The 24,751-nt window shown below is 37.0% G+C and overlaps 1 protein-coding gene across 6 annotated transcripts in view; it reads right to left on the bottom strand.

Moving 5' to 3' along the window:
* Window positions 1–1,364: 1,364 nt before the first annotated feature.
* Window positions 1,365–24,751, bottom strand: part of LOC131439639 (uncharacterized) — a 59,615-nt gene continuing 36,228 nt past the window's right edge. For all 6 annotated transcript variants that reach the window (XM_058610895.1, XM_058610899.1, XM_058610898.1 and 3 more), the window contains 3 exons: window positions 23,848–24,055; window positions 15,154–15,349; window positions 1,365–13,839 (listed from right to left, as the gene is read on the bottom strand). In XM_058610895.1, the coding sequence (XP_058466878.1) occupies window positions 13,629–13,839; window positions 15,154–15,349; window positions 23,848–24,055 (615 nt within the window). In that variant the 3' untranslated portion in view covers window positions 1,365–13,628. The remainder of the gene's footprint in view (window positions 13,840–15,153; window positions 15,350–23,847; window positions 24,056–24,751) is intronic.

A 24,751-nucleotide genomic window follows, 5' to 3' on the forward strand; every position in this document is an offset into this window, starting at 1 on the left:
GGTCCTTCTGAAAGGCAGAAATGAATCCCGTACAGCATCCTGATAGTTTCTTTCAATGAAATGCTAATCCAAAATGAAATAATCTGTATGCGGCTATTTTTATAGCCGTTGAGACCGCCCATTAGTGAAAAAGCTACAAACGAAATCACGTAAAAAAAACTCTTAACAAAAATTGTATCAGTTTGGATTCTATCGCCACTGCGAGCAGATGTATTTAGTGTCGTTTGCAAAGCTAGTTTCGCTTCCGGCTCTAAAAGTTTTCAAAAGAACTATTAGGATTTCTTGCTCGCAAATCGAAGGTAATTATCCTCAGTTTAGTGCAAATCTAGAACTGTTTGATTTGATTTGTGCATTTTTCGCTGTGTGAAATTCACAGTAATCGAGATCGTAATCAAGTGAAGCCTTTTTTGTTTTTGCGAAAAATGTGAAAAAGGGGAATGCTTGCATAATTCATACAATTGATCAACTAATTGATATTCGGAAGTGTTATGGAACATGTTTTCGTATTCACGACATCCAGTTATGTCTCTGAAATTACCCACCCGCCTTTTTTCATAGCAGGATCACGAGAACGTTGATATTGTCGTCGACGAACATTCTTCAACCGAATGAGCAGTTGAAGATTGTCATCGATGATAGGAGAATTTAATTTAGTTTGAGCTTTGGGAACTGAAAGATTTCTAGCTTCGATAATATAATGATTCAAATTATCAATTGCTGTGTCGATGTCCGCAGAATTTTCTAAAATAGTTTCATGATCCACATGATTTTCAATGTGAGATCTGTAATCCAACCAATTAGCTCTATGATAGTTGAAAATAGAACTAATTGGATTAATTAAAGCTTCGTTGGAAAGTCTGAATGTTACAGGAAGATGATCTGAGTCAAAGTCAGCATGTGTAATCGGTTCACTACAAATGTGACTTTGATCAGTTAGAACCAGATCAATTGTAAACGGGTTTTTCACGGAAGAGAAACAAGTCTGATTACTGGGATGAAGAACTGTGAAGTAACCAGCTGAGAGTTGATTATGAAGTATTTTACCATTAATTTTATTTTGCCTACAATTCCACTCGACATGCTAGATATTGCTACTTAAAGTTGTGTTTGCAATGGTATAAATCGTCGAAAGTGGTTATTGTGTCCAAATAATCGACTTCACAAAATAAACCGTTAGATGGAATTTGGACTTCGTTAAACGATAGGGAAAAAATGTGGACCATTCTGTTAAAATAAAATTGTTGAAATATCTGGAATAAAAAAATATAAGAAATGACGAATAAAAGGAACTTGAAAATTTAGTATAGGGTGAAATAGCAGTGATAATGTTAATTGTGGTCATTCATAAAGAAAAACAGTAAGTATTTGTCTTCACGATGCATTTCTATATTTAACAATTTTAAATATATGCAATGTATAGGTACCTTTTTCAGCCGTAGTTTAAATATTAATATTAATACATCTCTATCCTCATTTCAACAGTGTACATGTTGATTTAAATTTTAATCTTAATCGATTTGAAATATTGAAAATATTTATCTACAGCACATCATCCTGCGATTCACTTTATTTTAACTAATCAATTTAATACATCTACTAGATGCTGGAGTACAACGCGTTTTGGAAACTTGTTTGTACTTTGCATCGATTTTTAGTTCATTTCCCTTTTTTTAAATTATATCGTATATAAGCGTAAACTTTGGCATGTGATCGATAATTTGAAACGATCGTTTGTTACGATTTATTTGATTTTTGTTGTTTGTCGATCGAAGATGCCTATCTAAAATAAATTTTATTTCATTCTTGGAAGCTTATGTGAATACTTTTCTTTCTGAATACTTCTATTACAATGCACGCTAGTAGGATTATGCCAGTCTACTTCAATACAAGTTATTACGAAAGGGTCAATTGATTTGAGCAATCCATATCATATATTTTCGTAAGTGAGTTAATGTTGATAACTTTTGAATGGATTATAAGAGTAAAGTTTCACGATTTGTTTATAAAAGTCATATTTGTTTATTGAACACCGCACTATACAATGTTTCTACTTACTTCTCAAAGCCATCGTAACTTATCACCGCGCGATTGTTTGATTTTTCTTTTTTAAATACTTGCTCATGCCCATATTTTCAAATATTGTATGGAATTATATTTGTGCAAATCGATTGAATGGTTAAATGGTGTATAAAAATTCAAATGTAATGCTTTTTCTAAAAGACTCTGTAGAGTACTACTAAATAGATTACAGATTTATATATAGAATACTGCACTTTGACAGGTTTGTTCTACTACAAAGTTTTGTGCATTGTGCTTTGTATTATGAGTGCAAGATTGGTTGTTTTGTTTTTCGTTAATATGTATTAAAATTCTCTTCTAATAAGTAATAGGTGGGATTATAGTATTTTATGATATTGAAAGATGGGAGTGGAAACAAAAATTTTCAAAATGGATCAATAATTATTAAAGAATTTATTGACTATATTTTATTCAAATTTTAGCACAATCGCTCAATTAACTTAGGTGAAATATAGAAACGAAACATTTTACTGTAAATTATTGTGCAGCATATCATACATTTGTAGTTAAAACATGATTTTGTGCATTCTAAAATCACTAAATACAGCAAAGTTCTAAAATCACGATTGATACGTTTTGGATAGAAAACTAACCTTTAAAATTGTTGTATGTAATTATAGGCCGTCATATTTTCGAGCCGAAGAGTTTAAAAGTATTAAACTTATTCATTAATTTAACTGGGGAATATATATATTAAAAAAACGTTCCTTCTCATATACACGCAATATGGGGAAGCCGTTCAGTATACCTATCACGAAGAAATCATCGTTGGAAGTGCGGTTCAACGTTCAATAAATGTTTTTCAATACGGAACCAACTTGCTTTGAACGTCTTATTAAAATCGGGCGCGTAAGTCATAGTTCTAGGAAAAAATCGAAAATAAAATCTACAGTTACCGTGGTATCGTCTTTCTCGAAATTATTTAAATCCTTCGTCCTAGACTTTCCAAAAATTGTAACTCGAGTTACAATCCATTTTGATAATTGAGGTTCTGAGCAATCTATCTTTAAAACAGAAAAAGGTTGAAACATGGCGAGTGGGTTCGAAGGTCACAAACGTTTTCTGAAGGAATGAAAAATCAGATAAAGAGCCAATTTAAGATAAATTTTTCTATTAGATTTTAATACTGTAATTTGGGGATTTTAGAAGATGTGTACAAATTTGTCATGTCAATTGAAGTCTCCGAAAAGTTAAGAAATACTTCTGTTTTTGTTGCTTCGCTACCATAGTTCTAAAGGCCGGCAACATTCATAATCAATTATTACTCAAGCAACTCAATCATCTGTACGACTTCTCTAAATTTATTTATTAATTGAGCCTCTTCGAAGTGTTTTGATGTGGTGCAAGCTTTAGTATTTAATGTTATCTAATAAATTACTCGTATTCCTTATCTGTTTGAAACATACATTTTTGATCGGTTATGTAGATTGCAAGAAGATAATTGTAAACAGAAATCATGCCAAAGTGTATCTGTCGAAAGAGTGGCATTATAAGCGTTTTGGGAAATAGAGATGTAAATTCTTGAACCCGAACCCTACTCGCACCTGATTGTCTTTTTCTTAAACCCGAACCCAACTAACCTTTCCCGAATCCGTTAGTTTTCGGTTAGAGGAACCCGAATCTCTATATGCAAAATCTTAAACCCGACCCTGGCCCGTATAAGCTAAAATATAAAAAAAAAATTGCTTGTACCCAACTCTAGCCCGAAAGTCTTTTCTAAAGAAATCCTGCGTGAAAAATATTTGCTTGTCATTTGCTAAGAATATCAACACAATATGATAAGACTACATATAAGTATCCACGATAAGTATCGATGTGAGTATGAATATTTGCAAAACGGAAAATGGAACATGTTTAAACAACATCTTCTTAACATGTTTACTGGCAACTAGTAATGAAACTATTAATTATACTTGTTAACAGGCGTTTATTTCACCTATCCAGTCCGAGTGTAAGTGCAGTAGTGTTTTTAGTTTTGCAATAAGCTTAATAAAAGCTCTAAGCATTCGATTGAGCAAAATAGACAATGTGTTTTGGAAGCAATAGAAACAAATCCAAATTGACAATCTGCTAGAATTTCAGTCTATTTCTTCTGATGTGATTACAATAAATACATTCACGCTGCCACAAATTATAAACTTTTAATTTGCAATATATTGAAAATAGCATTACTATAGATTGCACAAAAATGCAACAGACAAAAATAATCCCCATAAACTCATTTTAAGTAACATGTTTTTGAAACTCTCTGAGAATAAATAAATACACATTAGCTATGCTTTTGCAAAGTTGGTTTAATCAAGCTCCTCTACTAGGCTAAATGCCCGCATCTTGGTCTTAATGATTCCCTTCAAATCCTGTGCAACACTTTTGCAATCTTTCTTACACACATTCATCAACTCTTCTTTACAATCCTTGTCATATTTTCTTCCTGTCCGTTCAAAACAAAGTGCCATTTTCGTGGTGTAAGGACTCTTTTGGAGGTATTCTTCTTTATGTATTTGTCCCTGATGGTACAGGTCTTTCTGAAACCGTGAATTATGAATTTTCCACATTCACGGATCTCATGCCACATCAACAGCTTTTTGTCAAATTTGTCCAATTTGTCTTCCGAAACATTTCTGATTTGAGAGAGTTACTGATGAAAAACTATAACTGCACCGGGGATCTGCTTGCCGTCCACTTAAATGAACATCTCGTCGTCCATTCCGAGTGCATCAACCAATCGCGGTACAGCTTTCTGGTGTGGGATTTGGCCATACACATGGAGACCGTTCCGCTTCATTGTCTGCTAAACAAAAAGTCAATTGTGTGCTAGTATGGCAAATCAAGTGGAAGCGTCTGCCGTTACACACCTTCGCATGTAACTGAGATATCGTTTACGAAAACGGTGTTTTGTTAAGGCTAGGCCTTGGGAACCATTCATCGCTCAATACCACTACATTTGCCCTTCAATTTTTTGCCCGCATGGGCACAGTTCCGTGCCACCAATTGCAAACAATTGGGACATACAGCGTCTCATTGTTGCAAATCCTGCTGTATCAGACATTGCAAAGTGTCTCTACTATAAGGAGAGGCCTCATGACCTTTCTACCTGCTCCGCATACAAATCGCGTAAGGATAAAATGAAAATGTGGTTAGAAGGGATCCCAAAAATTACAACTGGAAGTGGTGCCAAAAAACCAAAGAAAAAAGCAAGAATATCCACCACTTCCGGGGACAAAAACCTCAAAAATCCCTAAAGATCAATTAGAAAATTTAAATTTGTTTGTTAAATTTTCTACTATTGTGAGCTGGTTCATGCCTATCTTCAATATATCGGATCTTCATCAAAGCCTTTCATTCCTACAGTTAAAACAATGGTTTCATTCCTACAGTTAAAACATTATTGAAGCAGTTGACTTTACAATGGCTCCTTCTTTCAGCGGTTGTATCCTTCGATGGGTAACCCCACCGAGGTCAAGGATACAATCACTGTTATACAGTGAAATGGTAGATATTTCATATCAAAAATAGATCCTTCAAATTTCTAGTGAATAATCTGAAATAGTCGTAAACTTACTCGAATTAAGCTCCACTCGATACCTGGTATTTATTTTTTTAGTGATTTACTATTATTGTGCCCATCGGATACAAAATCTAAATGGACAATTAGAGTGACCCATTTGAGTGGAGCACATGGTACAGGATGGGGTGGCCTCACGACGATAACAGATCAGCTACGATCCATGATATCTGCGACTACTTTAATATGACGCTTGTTGAATTTATTCAAATAGTTCCTTGAGAATTACATTCCCCCGTATGACTGGAGACAAGTGAGTGTTATCGTTATTCAAAAACCAGGGAAACCATTCTCCGATCACATCTCTTATCGACCGATTTCTATGCTTTCCAGTATCTGGAAATTGTTCGAAAAAATGATTCTCTTTCGTCTAGACGAATGGGTCGAGACAAATAACGTGCTCTCAGATACACAATTTGGTTTCCGTAGAGCGAAGGAACGAACAAATGTCTTGAGCTGCTCTCAACAGAAATTCAAATGGCATTTCTTCGTAAAGAGTCTTTCGCCAGTTTTGAACAACCTTTTATATAATCTATTGTCTGAAAAAAAAATGCATTTCGCGCATTGTGATTTGAAGAAAATTTCAAGCTCACTTTGAAGGAAACAGGCATCTTCAAGAGTCTTGATAATTTGGAATAACTTTAGGTGGTCTGCGAAAGATAATCGTGAACCTTTCAATGAAATGTTCACGTCGTTGAAATACAGTAGAAATATCAGTGGTCCGACATGACTGCCTTGTGGAATACCAGAAAAGGCAAAAAACTCCTTGGAAACATTTTCATTGATCTTAACCGCCAGCCGTCGATTGCAAAGATACGATTGAATCCACCGAAGAATGTTGGAACCGAAGCCCAGTCTGTCCAATTTGGCAATTGTGATAGCATGATTAATTTTATCAAAAGCAGCAGAGAGATCCGTGTACACAACGTCCGTTTGATGACCTTTAGACATAGCATCCGTTATAAACGTCGTGAAAGTTAGTAGGTTAGTGGCCGTTGAGCGTTTCGGCATGAACCCGTGTTGAGTTTCAACGATGTACTGCTTGCAGTGATTAAAAATAGGCTCCAAAACGACAAGCTCAAACAATTTAGGAATGGCGCTAAGAGCGGTGATACCACGGTAATTGTCGATGTTCTTCTTGTCTCCTTTTTTGTACACAGGAAACATACAAGCAGATTTCCAGATATCAGAAAATACTCCAGTCATGAGTGACAGTCGGAACAGAAGACATAGAGGTACTATAATACCACTAGAGCATCGCTTCAAAATAACTGCCGGGATACCGTCGGGTCCAGCAGAGTATGAAGACTTCATTTTTGCGACTGCAGTTTTTACGGAACTTGCGCTTTTGTTAATTGAATTCATTGACTGTCCCAAAACGGGAACGTTAAATGCCACCTGGGTGATTTGGGAGGGTGCTAAGATTTCTCTAGAAAATATCTCAGAGAATTTTTTCATGAACATTTCGCAAATTTCTTGCATGCTAGAACTTGTCTGTTCATTGTAAAACATAGATGAAGGAAGATCTGACTCCTTCCTTTGCTCGTTAACGTGCTTCCAGAATGATTTTGGATTTGACTTTAATCTCCTCTGTACACTGCGTAAATAGTTGGCATAGCTGTCTTTTTGTAAACTTTGTTGATTTCTACGTAGTTTTGTCGGAGCAACAAACTTCCGTTCTTAGAATATTTCTTTAGTGCTGTCCTTTTTAAACTTTTCAGTCGTCGTAGTTCTACGGTTTGCCACGGTACTTGTTCGGGTGGCTTACTAATTTGTTTAGGGACATATTGGTCAATAGCATACATCAGAACGTTGGAAAATGTTTGAGCTACATTTGATCTCGAGATTAACATCGCCATTGTCAAGAATTTCACTGCAGTCAATGCTTGTAAGAAATCCAATAATACTATTGTGGTCAGCTCTTTTAAAATTATATCTGACGATGTGAGATATCTTGCAATTGTTCAACGATCGATTCCATTCAAGCTCAATGTGCAGAGGAGGATGATGCCTAACGGACTTCACCAGAGGAGAGGGTGCTGCGATGATTTTAGGTGCACAGTCCGAGTTGCTTGAAAAACATAGATCGAGGATTCTATTGTGCTCATTTTTAACGTGATTTACTTGACGCAGTAAATTAAAACTGTACCGGTCAAGCAAGTTGATAATACCAGCGTGAAACGAGGAATGTATTGGATCTGCAAACAGAAAATTATCGGAAGCTGTGAGCCATTTCAGGCTTGGAAAGTTGCAATCACCGACGATAAGTATTTCATCTCCCGGATGCATATGGGCAGCAATGACATCTTCTAACGACTGAATATGCGAGTCAATCAATGATAAATCACGAGTCCGATTCGATGGAATATATACCACACAGAGAAACAACGAACAGTCGCTCAGTTTAATTTGCACCCATACCTGCTCGACACAACTCCCAGATGCGCTAATAATTAGCCGTCCTTTCAAGCGGCGGTGAATAGCAACGAGCACGCCACCACCGAAACTCTTCGAACTATTGCATGGGTTACGATCGCCACGGAAAACTTCATAATTGGTGCCAAATGCTTGCGTAGAGAGGGTACTATCACTCAGCCAAGTTTCCGTTAACGCGATAATATCAAAACATTCATCCGAACAAGCCAGTAAGTAATCGGTCAGGCATGTATTCATACCGCCGACGTTTTGGTAATACAATAGAACCGATTGCGGGCTGGAAGCAGGAAAGAAATCAATGCCGGTATTGTCCAAACGTTTTGTATACTTGCCGGCGGTGGCGGGTTGGAAGACCTCATCACCGATCTCGCACACAGGACCGGGACGTCTGATGAGCGCTGGCTGCAATGGCTCGACTGTAGCGAGCGGGTCAGAGGCTTCCATAAAACCAACTGCGGTGCGTCCCGGTGTCTGGATTGAAAAAATCGAGCTGGAACCGGAAAACGAATCAGCACAAGCAAAATTAGAAGTTGACGAATACTTGCCAAGGTGGAAAGTTTGGAAGCCCCCTTCACCACATCCGCCCGCAGGACCGGGACGACTGATGAACGCTGGCTGCGACGGCAGGACTGGGTCGGAGGGGTCGGAGGCTTCCACATTGCCATCAACAGTGCGTCCCAGTGTTCTGCATTCAGTTATTGCTGGACAGCTACGTCCGTTACTTCCGTTAATGTAGGCGTTGGAGACGAATTCGCAGAAGTAAGGTTCCGAAATTTTTGAGTAGACTTTTCCTCGAATTCTCGAAAATATATACCTTGTGGCCAAGTTGCTGGATCCAAAGCAACGGATTCCAAAGCAGGATCGAGGCCAACTTTAAACGAAACAAACGTCATGTTGCTAATGTCAGAACCTTTGGCAACCAACTTGACTACCACTGGATCCTGAGTCATTCCCAAATTCGCACGTACCATAGCGGAAATGTCATTGTTGGTGACATCCGGGCGAATGCGTGACAAATACAGCCAAAATTTATCAATTGGTTGTTCACACACTGGAACACAAACGACACTTTCCCCTATTTGTTTTGACCCGGTTTGACACGCAAAACCTTCGAGATCAGGTCCGCGAGGCCTCTTGGCTGGACGACGATATTCAGAGGATGGCCAGGGCCGATTGAACGGTTTAGGTGCTTGTGGTGTTGGCTTGGACAACGATTTGACCTCGCTTTGTAGGCCGTTTATTGCTTCCGTGAGTGACATCAATGGAGACTTTTCATCTGCCGCTTTTGTAATAGATCGAAGATGTGATTTCTCGAATAAATTCGCACAGTCATCACACATCCAAAAGAGATTTTTACGATGCGTAGTGAAATAGCCCAAAAGAGCACGGGAGACACCAGAACATGCCATATGAAACATACGACCGCAGTATCCACGACAGACAACTGAGTCGATGCCGGTGATAACCTGGCAGCACTTGGCACAATTCTTCTCCATGCTCATCTCAACGGCAGGAAAGCGGCTTCAACTAGGCTTCACACAGAACAGGGGTATGCGGGGAGCTTGATCGAGTCGGTTGCTTATTGTTCAGATCGCAGCACAGCGTATAGCACTAGGCACAGAACATCACTATCTGATTTACAGCTGACGGCCAAAAACAACACTTTAAACCGGTTCAGACAGCAAACGGTCAATCACTCATCAAAAACTTAAGCGAAACGATTACGTAGAAACAACTTAAAAACGCATAAAATACGGAACGAAAATCACAACGACACGTTAACAATATTGTTGAATGTATCAACACATCTTGCACGCTAAGACAACTTACCGACGACAGCGTTGTGTCGATTATAGGACGCAAAGCTGCCGATCTCCAAGGACCATTACAAAATACCCTCGAGAACTTGTCAACATGGGCTTTTCAAATGGGTATCGAGTTCTTTAACACGAAATCTGATTGGGTTGTATTTTGAAGGAAGCGAGAGTCAGCACAATTACAGCTTTAACTAAGGGGTGAAACCATAGCCCAGGTCTTCACATTTAAATATCTCGGGTCTGGTCCCTGGGTTACGAAGCCAAAGAAGTATCCCCCGTATTTCCTGGGGAAAATACGGGAACAGTTGAGAGCTTTATTTGAACCGTTTTATTCAATATCCATAGTCTGGATCTCTGGATCTTATAATTTGTTATATCTTCCTCAAAAAGTTTCTCCTATTCCTCGACGATGTTTCAACTGTGGCTAAGAATAATCTTCAGGTTCGACACTAACATCCGAAAAATGCTCGCCGGTGGATCGATTAGGTCTTCTTGAACGATTTTACCACACGGGGAACGATCGAGTCAATTCTCAACTGCTTCGCGATCCACATGTGGGGCTGGCTTAATTTTTCCACTTCTATACTAGTTTATCCGTGAAAGGTGTCGACTTACCCATTAGGGTATACCCATGAACAGATTGGAAAATTTCTCTTGTGGTATCCACATATTTTCCGCCAATGTTGTTTTTAACAAATCAATATCAAAACTGTGACTAGGGATAATAAACTACACCAAATCAAACGTTTGGCGTGATTGAACTGTAGCAACTACAGCTGATTGATCTGCTACGACGTCTGCAAGTGCTCGCCAGCTATGCAGGCGAACTTTTGATAACCAATCTCTTGAATTTCCGAGCGCACTTTCATGGCGAACGAGCCCCATTGCAAAAGAAAAACAAATTATATAAAAAAACGAAGAAATTGACTGAACTACAAGAAATTTTGTGAAAACATTTGATTAACTTGAAGTCAAAATTCGAATAAAAATTTTATAGCTTATCACTTGTTTCAAAATGAAAGATTTAGTATTGAAAAAATGTTGGTTATCGCGATAGATGTTAAGTTTTTCAATAATTGTTGCGATGCATAGGTCGTTTTACAGTACTTGCTCCGACATTTTCAGTTTTTAAAATCGACCAGTACCAAGGAATACAGCAATTTGAAAACACCTTTCCGACTGTTTTTGTGGCTTGATAGTCGGAATGTTAAGGAATGTAAAACTGCTTAAGACCGAGCTCGCGCTGCTGTGCGCTCCACCCGTGCGGGTCGTGACTGAAAAATTCAATGTTCCGAAAATATTAATCCTTCCATTTTCAAACTTTACCAGAATTAAGTCAAGGCTACTTTTTTCAATTACAAAAAGTAAAAAATTTGTTTGAATTTTTTCATTTGTTTATGAACTTTTACCTTTTTTCATTAAATAAACAATAAGGCTATTTTCTGGAATCACTTATTTGAAAGCAAAGGAAAAGACACACATTTTATGCATTGGACGAATCTTTGTATCTTCAGGCTTTTTTCTGTGAACGCGGAACTTCAAAAACAATTTCTCAAAAATTGAAATAAAAATATACGTATCTGATATTTATAGTTAGTGTGGAACGAACGACTTTTTTAATTTTTTGATATGTTCTTTAAAAATGCTTTTTAATTTCCAGAAAAATATTGAAATATGAAAAAAATTAATTTTTGTGTTCGAAAACGCCAATTTTATAAGTTTTTAGCTTTTTGAAGGTTTGTGATTAGAGGGCGCTACATATTTTCATATTTTATTTTTATTTTAAGACTTTTTACATAACATACCAAATAGTTAACTTCTACAACCGCGAGTATAATAATATCACAATGTTAATAACAGAAACAACATATTTCTTTATCACCTAACTCCTCATAACTGATAGAAGAGGTTACGTATCACACTTCAGATTTAAAGTAAATAAATTAATAATTATTTCTCATTAGCCGGCTGCCCGCCTATCATCCATTTTAGTGATAAATAGTAATAATAATATAGTGAAAATAGTAAACGATCAAGACGCGAATGAAGTTTGTTGACCCTTGTTTAGAATGATTTAATATAAACTATAGAATAATTAATATACGTACTTTATATTTAAATAGAACTTTTGGATGATTTCAATATGTCACTATAATGAATCAACTGTTTTGTACAAAATCCGGTTGACTCGGTAATACTGTAGCGCTCAAGTTGTTATTCGTTCCGCGAGAACGTTGAAAATGTTCCCTCAGTTACCACGAACAAGAAATGTGAATCATGACTTTCCGGGACTTCAGTTTCAAACGGATAATTTCATTTCGCTAATTTTCTAATATATTATGTAAACAAGACTAGATTTGCAAAACAAAAATAAAAAAAATATAGCGCCATCTATCTACAAACCATGGAAAACAACTTAAACAGATAGCGTTTTCAACCGCAAAACTCCAACTTTATCATATCTAAACATTTTCTCTAGAAACTATTAACGTTTACATATTCAAAAATATAAAAATTGGTTCAGAGGTGACCAAGTTGTGAATTTATAAAAAAAAAAAATTCCCGCAAAATTGTAAAAAACATCCTAACATGGAAATGGTCACCCTAATGACAATATGAAAAAATACGGGTCTAATATTTTTCGATAGGGATAGAGAATTCTCTGGTGAGAAATGGGTAGTAGTAGACCCATAGTAGATATTGGTAAAAGTACGCACATTTTGCACTACAGCGCTGATTTAGTGTCTCAGTACAGTGGGATCTCTAGGATTACTTGCTTTATGGCGATAAGCTACCTCCGAATATTAAGTACTATGGCTTCCTTTTTTTGTTCACATTGTTCAATAACGTAGGATAATCAGAGCGAAAATTGACATGAGCGGTACGATTTTGCTGAAAGTCATTGAATTTTACGGCTTTGTCGACGACTTTGTTAGTTTTGGTTTCGATACAGAGCTGAACATTCTTTTCGCAGTTTAGACCTTCGAATACACTATTCTACATCTAATAAAATTGGGTTAAGTATGATTACTAATTTGGTACATTTTTCATACTCTGATAGACATCATCGATTACTAGGACAATGGCAACAACATTATTGATAACTTACTAATGAAGATTTTAATAAATTTTCTATACAGTTCTATTTTTGAGTACAAGAAAATTTGAATAGGTTCTTTCGGTGATAGTTGATTCCAAATTTCCTAAGATGTTAACTTTTTTGCAAGGTCATCTGCGATAAATTTCGATCATCACGATTCGAAATTGGCATTTTTACGCTCTTCTTATTTTACTAAGTAGAAATAAAAAAATCTAATTTCCAATAATTTTGTCAATTAGAATCAAATGATAGGTAGAAAAATTGTATTTTACCTATGTATACTGTTCGTATAGCAAAATCTAAAATCGAACGATGAGCGAGATCACAAAATTGTAGTAATCTGTGCCGATCTTGTGTTGAAGCTGCCATCACTGTTGCTGACGCAAGTAATTCGTTCCGGAACTATGTCCTCCAAGTCTCTACTACTGTGTGAAGACTTCACGCCTTCCCTTCTGTCACCTGCACTCCGGTGACTCGATGAATTGCTGACGACTTGGTCAGCGGAGTTTTGGTCCTTTGAACTGTTGATGCCAACACCACCAGTACCGCCACCACTATAATGGTGATGATGATAATGGTGGTGATGGTGACACGATACAGGATAGTTGGGATGATTTCCACTCCCGGATTGCTATGTGTGGGTCGAGTGCGAATGGGCCACCGATATAGAGGTAGTCATGGCAAATGGTCCTTCTTCCTTACGCCGCTTGTGTAAGGAATCGTATAGCGGGAACTCACAACATAGGATAAATTTTAGTGCTCGGGGAACTTCTGAGTAGATTGCTGGTGGAATTGGTATTAGTGGTGAGGTACATGCCTTATACTTTCGGTACTCCAAGTCACTGTGGATGTTAATAAAGAAATATTCTGAATTTGCAGACGGCAACGGGCTTTACATAATTAGAAACTAAACGATGTTTAGTCCTCATTCGGAAATAGCGTTTCCTTAGCGTGCTATGCTGTAAATACTACCTTGATCAAAAAGTTCCCGGAATCACCACCATGTAGCGCTCTCAGTCACTTGATTTGAGATTAGGTTGCCACATCTGCCATTGATATTTTGTCAAATTTTCAGCTTGATACTTGAACATTTGTGAAAGTTACGCTGTACATCTGCGATTGTGTGTGTCCTCGATTTTGTACAATTTTCAAAATTGGATTGAATTTGCAACGAGTTTGCAGTGAATTTTGTGTTAAAAACGGTTTCAATGGTGTGACAACCTTGCAAATGTTAGAAGAGTGTTTCGGCAACGATACTCTGAAGAAAACAGTAGTTTAACAGTGGTATGAACGTTTCAAAACTGGCCATGAGTCTGTGAATGATGATAAGAGAAGCGATAGGCCATAGACATCGGCGAAAACATCAAATCAAAGATTGAATGACTGTAGACTGCAAATTGAACATTGCTTCTGGATCCGTTCAAGATATTTTGGTTGAAAGCTGGTGCCGGAAGACCTGAACTTCATGCAAAAAGGGATCGCGTTGACATCGCAGAAATGATTTTCAAGGACGAATCTGATCCAACATTCATTAAACGGATTATTACTGGAGACGAGACGTGGATTTACGAGTATGACACGCAATCCAGACATCAAGCGAGTAAATGGCGTACACTGAATGAGCCGCGACCGAAAAAATAAACATGTCGTTTTCAATAAAAAAAAAGTTGGCGATGATCACAGTTTGCGTTGATTACAAGGGTGTTGTGTATCATGAATTCCTTCCACAAGACCAGATCGTCAAAAAAGAGTATTTTTGGACGTTATGAAACGTTTGCGTGAAACAATTCGCCGAAAAAGACCAAATTTGTGGGCTCGTGAATCTTGCAGTCACACAAAACATTTGGTTAAACACGAAACGAATACCTTTCAGTAACCACCGAATTCACCTAATTTGGCTCCCTGCGACTTTTTCCTATTCGGTTGACTCAAGAAACGATGAGATTATGTATAAATCGCAGATGGCTCTGATGGCCATACCGAAAACTGAATATAAAAAGTGTTTCGTGTTGCAGTCGATGGGGAGTACTTTGAAGGGGACTATATCGATTTTGATGAATAATCTTGTATTGGTAAATTTCTGAATAAATTCCGGGAACTTTTTAATCAAGGTAGTGTAATATTAAATATTTAATATATTGATTCAATCAGCTTACTCTCGATATTTCTCGTCCGCCGATCGTTCCCGTACTGGAATACCAGACAGGAACAGAATGATGAGGCTGGTGAAAATAGGCGACATAATCGCCACCCACTCGATGCCATGGATAACATTTAGCGAGATGACGAAAATTCCCCACCATATGACAATCTCGCCGAAATAGTTGGGATGTCTCGATAACCGCCAAAGTCCTGAAAATAAATATTAGACATTTTAAAATTGAATCAGATCTTTTTTCGGTATACACTAAAATTTGATTTCGTTTTTCGGGAGTTTTTTTGACGACAGTTCATGGTTAACATCAGCAATTAACAGCACGGTTTACATTGCATTTGCTAACCCTCACACTAAACTTCATTCGGTATTTTTGCCTTTCTCATATAGAAAGGTTATGTAATCACAATGAAAACCGACTTTTGAACCGAGGCCCGGAGGGCCGAATGTCATTTACCATTCAACTCAGTTCGTTGAGTACGCAAAATTTTCGTTGAGTACGCAAAATTTCAGTTCGTTGAGTACGCAAAATTTTTTTTCTTATATATAGCGCGACCGATTTCCACGAACTTAGGTTCAAATGAAAGGTCCTGTGGTCCCATACGTTACTCCTGAATTTTATCTGGATCCGACTTCCGGATCCGAAAATATAGGGTAAAGTATGTTAAAAGTTTTATACCATCACTGGAAAGGGCGAAAAACCGGAAAAACTTTTCTAAATCGACCTCAAATAATTCACAAGTATTAGATATTCAAATTTTATTCGATATACTGATAATATTAGACTACAACAACAGAATATTATTCTAAACATTTGCTACTTAGCCATTGTAGACTAGTTGGCGCACCTTCTAGTGAGCGTTCCTCATTAAATTCCGTACAGACTTCTTGGCGACAAGCTTTGACACTTTTTTCCAATCTTTTTCGAACTATTGAATGGTTTCGGCTGCCGAGACATGTTTCCTAAGACGTGCCTTCGTTAATGCCCAAAATTCCTCAATTGATCGAGGTTGTGGGCAATTTGGTGGATTCATGTCTTTTGGAACGAAAGTGACATTTTTGGTAGTATACCATTCTACCGTTGATTTTGAGTAGTGGCAAGAAGTAAGATCTGGCCAGATGACAACAGGATCCTTGTGGCTTAGAATCATGGGTAGAAGTCGTTTTTGTGAACATTCCTTGATGTATATTTCGCTGTTCATTGAAGCAGTGGTGATGAAGGGTTTCGAAATCTTACCGCAGCTACAAATTGCTTGCCAGACCATAGCTTTCTTATCAAATTTTTCGACTTCAATAAATGTCTCGGACTGGTTTAACACTTCCCCTTCTCGCACCGTATAATATTGTGGTCCCGGCAAGGATTTGTACGTAGTTTCACGTAGGTTTCGTCGTCAATGATTATGCAGTTCAAATTTCCAGTAAGAATCGTATTGTACAGCTTTCGAATCCTAGGCCTGATCGATGCTTCTTGTTTCGGACTACGTTTTGGTTGTTTCTGCTTCTTATAGGTTCGAAGATTCAAACGTTCTTTAGCACGAAGAACATTTCACTTCGAAGTGCCCACTTTTTTGGCCACATCCCGAACTGAATCCTCCTTCTTTTGCTCGAACGCCTTCAGTATACGTTTATCCAACTGAGGGTTAGCAGGACCTTTTTTTCGACCCGTTTTCGGTTTATCCTCAAAGGTGTTATCCTCACCGAACTTCCTGATTGCATTCCGCACGGCTTTTTAACTTAACTTTAAGTTTTTCATTTTTGCTATCTTTCTCAGTGACAGTCCGCGTTCTGTGCACCATTTGTACACAATTTTTCGACGTTGTTCTGCTGAAAGTCCACGCATTTCAAAACAAACTAATGAAAACGAATAAACAACTGCACTAGTGGTTAGAGAAGAGTGTAAACAACAGGACGAAGTCATAAAAATTGACAGATTCTGAACCATTGCGAAATGGCAACGGTTTTTTGGTTGCGTCCATACTTTCTGGGACAGTCTTTATGAGAAAGGCATCATTACACCACTAGGTGGATTAAAACAGATTTTTTCATTTTTCGACGAGTTTAGAACAGCCGGACTACCGAACATTCTCATTCTACTGATATATCAGCAAAAATAAACATTCGTAGCAGGGTAAGATGCACCGGCATGATATTAATAGGCGACTGGACGTACGTATTGAAAATTAGAAGTTATAGCATCATAAACATGCACTGCCCACGCGAGACGTGATACGATGAAGAAAAAAGAAGTATTCTATATTGAGCTGAAAAGGAAATATGACAACTTTCATCAGCGGGATGTGAAAATCATCCTTGGTTACGTGAATGCGGATACCACACGGAAAACCCTTCGATCATAAAATTGCGATATCGCAGTTCTTGATTTTTGCGATAGTTGATTTAACTAATTTCTTTTTGATTCAACCAAAATGGTTTTTGATTTGCATATATTCAAGTAGTTGAAAAATATGTTGTTTTGAATGCTGTCAAATGCCGGAGACAGTTGAAAGCAAAACAATAATCGCAATGCAAAATCAACAACTTTTTTAGTTGAAATCTGTTCGCGTCGCTTCAAAATGTCAATGAAAACAACATCGATGGTTAAAGCGTTTGGTGAAATTGTGTTCATTCGATTTGAGATTTTTATGATAACAAGTGTTTATCTAAAAGCGGTGAATTAGAACAGAACGCGCTGCGATTGAATGGCGCGTTTGAATTGCCGTCGCAAAATTCCAATTCCCAGCGGTTGATGCACCCAAGCTCATATAAATTGACTAAAATTATCAGTGCATAACTTTAGTTCATCCGTTTGAAGGCATCATTTTAGGTAAATTTTATAATTTCGCTAATTTACTCGCCCCTCCGGGCACTTTTGCTGATTAAAAACGTTTTTTTACATAAATCATTTCCGATCGAGTCAGAAGTATTTTTTTTTAGAATTTAGATCTTTACTGATCTCAAAACAAACAAACAAATAAAACCGATTTATTTTTCAACTAACAGAATTTTGTTTCAATAACAACACCAGTTATTTCAACTAAAATATTTGTTGAAATTGAAAGGTATGTGTCCTCACTAATTGACAGCATTTTTTTCAAACAGTTAAATTAGTTGTTTCAACCATCGTTTCTGCTAATCGAAAAACAAAAATGACAGTTTAGTTAAAACAACAATCGATTAGTTGTACCAAATTTTAACCAATCGAATTCAGAAAATCAACTAATATTCTCGTTGAAATGGGATCGCGGGTGGTTCCGTGGCAAGGATTGGACAATAGGGTGGGACAAGGTTGTATGTGAAAAGGATGAAAAGGTTTACATTCTCGCTCCACCAAACGTTTCGTGTTCGTTTTGGGTCCCACAAGTCGCATGCAAAATTTGAGCTTGATCGGAAAAACTATATTTTCGCGCCCGAGAATTAAAGATTGTATGGGATTTAGTATGGAGAAATGCACTCACAAATCGGCTGGAGATCAACCTATGAACTCGTGGCGGTTTTCCTTTAATAACTTTTTCTACAAATATCGGATTGGCCGCAAAGGCCTTCAAAAGTGAATTTCTCCATACTGAATCCCATATAAACTTTAAATCTCGGGCGCGAAAACATAGTTTCTCCAATTGAGCTAAAATTTTGCATGGTGCTTATGAGACCCAAAAGAAACACAAAAAGTTTGATGTAGCTGAAATCTATATTTTGTCCCACCCTATTGGACAGTCCACAGGCATATATTTGAGCCTGAATAGCATACTTATGATAGCAAACGGTAACCGCCGAATAGATGGCACTGCTGTACTAAAGAGCAATTTTTATTTAAGTTAAGTCTGTGTTAAAGACAAGTGCGAAATCATTCACAACCTCGGATGCATAGTCCCTATTTGGACATTATTTCAATCGTCCCACGACAAAAGGGCCTACCTGCACATGAAAGCCTTTCTTTATTAAATTTCATTTTGGATTATTACGGAGCCATTTAAAAACATATCTCAAAATTTCCAATATTAATCGAAAGCTTGAGGATATAACTTGAAAGTTATGCGAAGAGTTAGGCGTCAAATTCAATATCAGTCTAGTAATTTACGAAAGAAATGCTACAGCCAGAATTCGTTAGTTGGAACCTTGTTGGGTGAAGTGATCGTTAGCTGGAACAGGATCCAGGAATTGATGCTATGTTAGAATCGAATATAAAAGTATATTGAAGTTTGAACTTCTTTTATAATGAAGGGGTCCACAAATCTGAGTCAATATGGTCTATGAGCAATGTGTCTGTTGATGTTAACAGTTTTTCAAGGCTACCTGAGACACTAAAAGTCTTCTAAAAGACCAATATTTAACCAGTCTTTTAAAGGGGTATAAAATTCTGGATCGAGAAAAGAAGCTCAATCTTTTGGTTTCGTAATGTTTGTGAAAAAAAATTGAATCGTTATATTTATATATGTACTTTTAGTACGATTCAGACATCGTCGAGAAATTTTGGCGCACTAAAAACACAACGTTTTGTCGGTTAAGTCATATAAAAGATTACATCTCCCGAACCGGGAATATTTGAAATTTGAATTTCCAAACTTTGTAGCTCTTAAGTAAGCCTAAGTTTATCGAAACATGTTGATTATCTTCGAGAAAATCGAGACACTGAGAAAAGTGCAGTTGGTCGGTTACATCACTTATGCCATTATTTCTCCGAAACCATAGAAATGAAAGCCATTTGATCTTCAAACTTGAACAATGGTCCAATAGTTCAAACGGACCTAGGCATGATGAAATCGGTTCAAGCATCTCTGCGAAAATTGATACCATTATATCTCCGGAACCGAAAGTAACAGTATATTTTCCTATCACGTCGAGCTGAGCCGAATGGTATGTAACACAATGGGTCTCCGAAGCTCCATTCGAAAGTCGTTTTTTCCAGCTACTCTATTACCTTTTTATAGAGAAAAGTAAAAACCGTTTAACATTACATGACGTGGAAAGTTTTATTACAAGAAAGTAGTACACTTCTTACTTGTTTGAAATGACGTTCTGTACAGGACCCAGGATTTCGTTTCGGGAGGGGCCCAAAGATAAACAATAATGTTACTGAAGATTGCTTATGTACCTAATTCTCGGTGTGCTTTTTACGGCTGTTTTTAACAGACACTTTAAACTTTTCCACTGGAACTGTTATTGTTTTACAGTTCTTTACGTTTACTGCCTTGTTATTTCTGTAACACATGTCTGAGACCTTTTAATTAATTATTTATCTGTTTTTGATTTCGGGAGGGGCCAGGGCCCCTTGACCCCCCCCCCCCTCGGGGTACGTGACTGTTTCTGCACAACTTTGTCGAAGTAACTTAGAACCTATGTTGGCCCTGAGCTAAAATGATATTTTAATCTCACTTTTAGGGAGATTAATCACATAAATAAAATTTTCCAAAAGATTGCGTCTATCATTTTGAGCAACTTTGCTGAAGACACTTTACCTCGAAAACTACGTTTTTAATGAGTTATCAATTAAGAGCGTGAAATTGGGCTTTTGAACCACTGTGAATCGGTAAGAACTAAATCAATCAAATTAATTTATTTTCAGGAATGAAATTATGAAAAATTATTCTTTCACCGAGAAAACTGTACGTGAAATGTTCCATCAGTTTTATTTCCGGTAATTTCCTGGTGGCAAAGACATCATATTAACAAAATATCCATCTCTCATACATAAGTTTTGCTACATGCCATCAGAAATATTATCAATTTATGATCAAATTTTCATTTGTATGACTTAATCAATTCAAATCAATTCAATTCAAAGGGGAAATCTAATAGCGGATGTTTGACTTTCTCATACCTGCGAATGGCTGCGATGACGGTTTTGATGTAGTAAGCGACTTTTCATTTCTGCGTTACCTACTGGATAGGTATAGAATGTTTACACAACCAAAAGAAGGTATGTTTACACTTAATATATTTCGATCACTCTGGTCTGTGCAGTTAAGAATAAATATTCTGCTGATTCTGCGTTATACATTCGACAACAATGTTGTGGAGCATTAATGCATTTGACATCAATGTTTTGGAGCATTGAAGTGACTCAATTAATCGGTTCTTTTTAGAGCCTCCATCATTGTCGCAAATAATTTGTATATATTTATTTCTTCTGGTATTAGGAAATCGGCATTTTGCATATTGCTTTTGTACGCCGTTCGCAGTTCATGCATACAGGTGCTAATAGTTTGCATTGGAGCAAAATAAATCGAAAAGTGAACTATGGAGAAAATTCTACAAATAGCCCTTTTAGGGCTATAAAAATTGTTTTACAAAAGAGCTGTAAGAATTATGTGAAAATAATCATTTTAGTAAATCGTTCGCAGTGCGAACTTCGTGCCAAACGTATGCAAATAAAAGTTTGCATCGTCACTAACACATTACCAATAACATTATTTCTTATTTTTGTTTAAGTTTCGTCTCAGACTCATCAGTACATAACAGTTTATGTTGAACTGTTATGCCACATAAACCGCTTAGCAGACGTAAAGTTTCTGCTTCTTAATGTCTAAACTGACGTGTCGTACGAAAACGAAATTTCGACTTTAACTGGCCGATTCAGGTATCTCAACATAAACTGTTATGTACTGATGAGTCTAAGATGAAACGTAAATAAAATTAAAAACGGGTGTGTGCCCGTCCCGGGTTGGCGGCTCAATGCATAGGACGATGGTCTTACAAGCCAGTTGTCGTATGTTCGAGCCCCGACCTGGAAGGGTTCTTAGCGTCAGTAGGATCCATAGTACTAGCCATGTAATGATTCTGTAGAAAGGCCAAATTCCACAAAAGGAATGTAATGCCAAGACTTTGCTTTGCTTTGCCCTAAGCACAAACTTATGCTAACGCCTGAATGATTATTTCTTATAATTCTGTTGTGTGTTATCATATTTGAAAAAGAACTTATTCTTAAAAATATATCTTTTGACCTGTATTTTTCGTTCGCAAATTTTAACCTATATTTATCGTTCGCCGGAGTTGATATCGTACCTTATAAGCACGGATTTAAATTTCAGCTCTCAATCAAAACGGTTGGTGATTACTGGATCTAGACCGCCGTTAATGATCAATGTTATTAGTTGTATTAATTATATTAGTTTTATTCATTGTTGAACTGTTAGAACTTAACCTATTAATTATAAATAAATGAACTAGTTTTACTAATGAGACCTTTTTTTTAATATATGTGCTCTTTTAATTTCACGGGTTTTCAACGATCAAAAAACGGTAATTCTCTACAGTTCACGACGTTTATATAGTTTTCAGTACTTTCCGATTTGATTCTAAGTTGAACATTTAATTACTCTGAAAATAGTCTTATGTAAAACATGCTGGAAGTCATCTGTCGAAGAAAATAAATTTCTTTCACTTCAGACTCATTTCATGCACCAGAACGAAATGAAATCCATTATCAATTTGTAAGTGATAGCAGTCACAAGAGGTAGCGACAGAAAGAAGAAACAAGAATAAATCTTTTTGCTTTATTCAATGAGTTGAAGAAAGAGCAAACAGGAAGTGAAAGCTATGCATAACCTTGGGCTGTTTAGGTCGACCCACGTCGAAAAGGTCATCGTGGCCATATATGTGGAAAAACTCACGTGTCTGATGTGACAATCAAGAGGCATTGTTATACTGAAGAGTTTCTCATCGCGTGGTATATTGTTTGTCCCATCCACGTTTCATCCGTTTGCTTTGTGTTATCATCACTCCTGTAGAAAGGATAAGTATTCAAGCGAAAGTGGATGTGCCAGTTGCTTCTATTTAGAAGATGGTTACTTTTGGGACACTTTTCAGTTCGAAAGTGTTCATTAGCTGCTTCTGATGAATAACAATAGTATCTTTTCTTAATTCACGTGTCTGCACTAGGAAATTATTTAGATAATCAGAGCAGGATTTACGAAATGAAGTAAATGATAGAACGATATCTGGGGCTACCAGCACAAATTAATCATCGACGATCGACCATTAAAATGTTTGATAATATTTATTTATCTATTAAGAAACGATAACACAAAATATGTTATCTTCCTTTTCGACATTTTTGCACCTATTGATTCAAAATTTTAGGGAAAATTTCGAAAGCACTTAATTTACAGAAAAACTGAACAGTGGAAATATTCTATCTTTTTGTCTTTCTCACAAAGAAAAGCTATGGAAACACAATGTGAACCAACTTTGGAACTGAAGCACGGAGGGCCAAGTGTCATATACCATTCGAATCAGTTCGACGGGATCGCAAAATGTTCCTATATGTATGTATGTATATCTGTATGTGGGAGATTTTCACGAACAAAAATTCGCTTGAAAGATTCTATTATTCCATAGAACTTTATCTGTATATGTCTTCCGGTTTTAGAATAACATACCATTATTATATAAATCAATACCTCTTTAAATCCTTAAGTTTTATAACTTTTTTTTCTAAATTTACTAGAATTCAATGTAAGTGTGCCCAATCGGCAATTCAGAATATAAGGCACTGGTCTATTGAGCCAGATGTCGTATGTTTGAGTCCTAACTCAGAAGGATTCGTTGACTGTGCAATAATCCTATACACTTACGAGTCGACTGAAATTGAAACAAATATTAACGCTATACGTAGAGCTGCATATATTTTTAAAAACCGTAAATTAAACATTACTCTACAGTAACACCCCCCGCCGTAATACAATGGTTTTATACTTACCGTCATTACAGAATTTTCCTTGGTTAACTGGATCCTGTCGAAAGGAAAATTTCTGCAGATCTGCGTATGTTTCTGCCAGTAAACCAGTTATGAACATGCCGGTACCGGCCGAATCCAACGTTGTCATTGTTTTGGGTGCGAGCGGTATTGAGTGTCGTGGAGAATTAATTATAATCACCGGCAGTGAAACAACAAACACCCAAACGGCCTGGGGAGAGAAAGAGGATGAAACAAGGGTATAATTAATGCAGTTATTTAAAATCCAAGGCATATGTCATTTCGTGCTACATATCTGGAATCTGTCTAAACTAATCTTCATAAAATATATGATATTCTGCTCATTCTATGCTTTTGTTCGTATTCGATATTTAATGAAACATAAAGTGTAAAGAAGCATAAACAACAATTTGAAATCTGAATAAGGCTCCTCCCGAAATCAAAAACATATAATTATTTAGAAGGTCTCAGATATGTGTTACAGAAATAACAAGACAGTAAACGTCATGTAATGTAATACAATATCAGTTCCAGTGAAAATGTTTAAAGTGTATACCCTTAAAAGGCACACCGAGAATTAGGTACATAAGCAATCTTCAGTAATATTATTTTTTAATCTTTGGGCCCCTCTCGAAATGAAATCCTGGGTACGGGCCTGTTTCCGGCTATCCTGGTTCCCGGTCTCAGGTTCCGGAAGCACCGGAGATAGTTATCATATTTATCCAAAATGGATCTTACTCACTTTTCTCAGCGATGGTTTGACCGATTTCCACAAACTTAGATTCAAATGAAAGATCTCACGGTCCCATACGGAAATCCTAAATTTCATCCGGTTCCGGAGTTATAGGCAGTGGCGTCTCGTCCTCATGTGCACCTCGAGCACTTCACAACTGGTTGAATTCAAGAA

This window comes from Malaya genurostris, chromosome 3, assembly GCF_030247185.1.
Source record: "Malaya genurostris strain Urasoe2022 chromosome 3, Malgen_1.1, whole genome shotgun sequence".
NCBI classification, from domain to species: domain Eukaryota; kingdom Metazoa; phylum Arthropoda; class Insecta; order Diptera; family Culicidae; genus Malaya; species Malaya genurostris.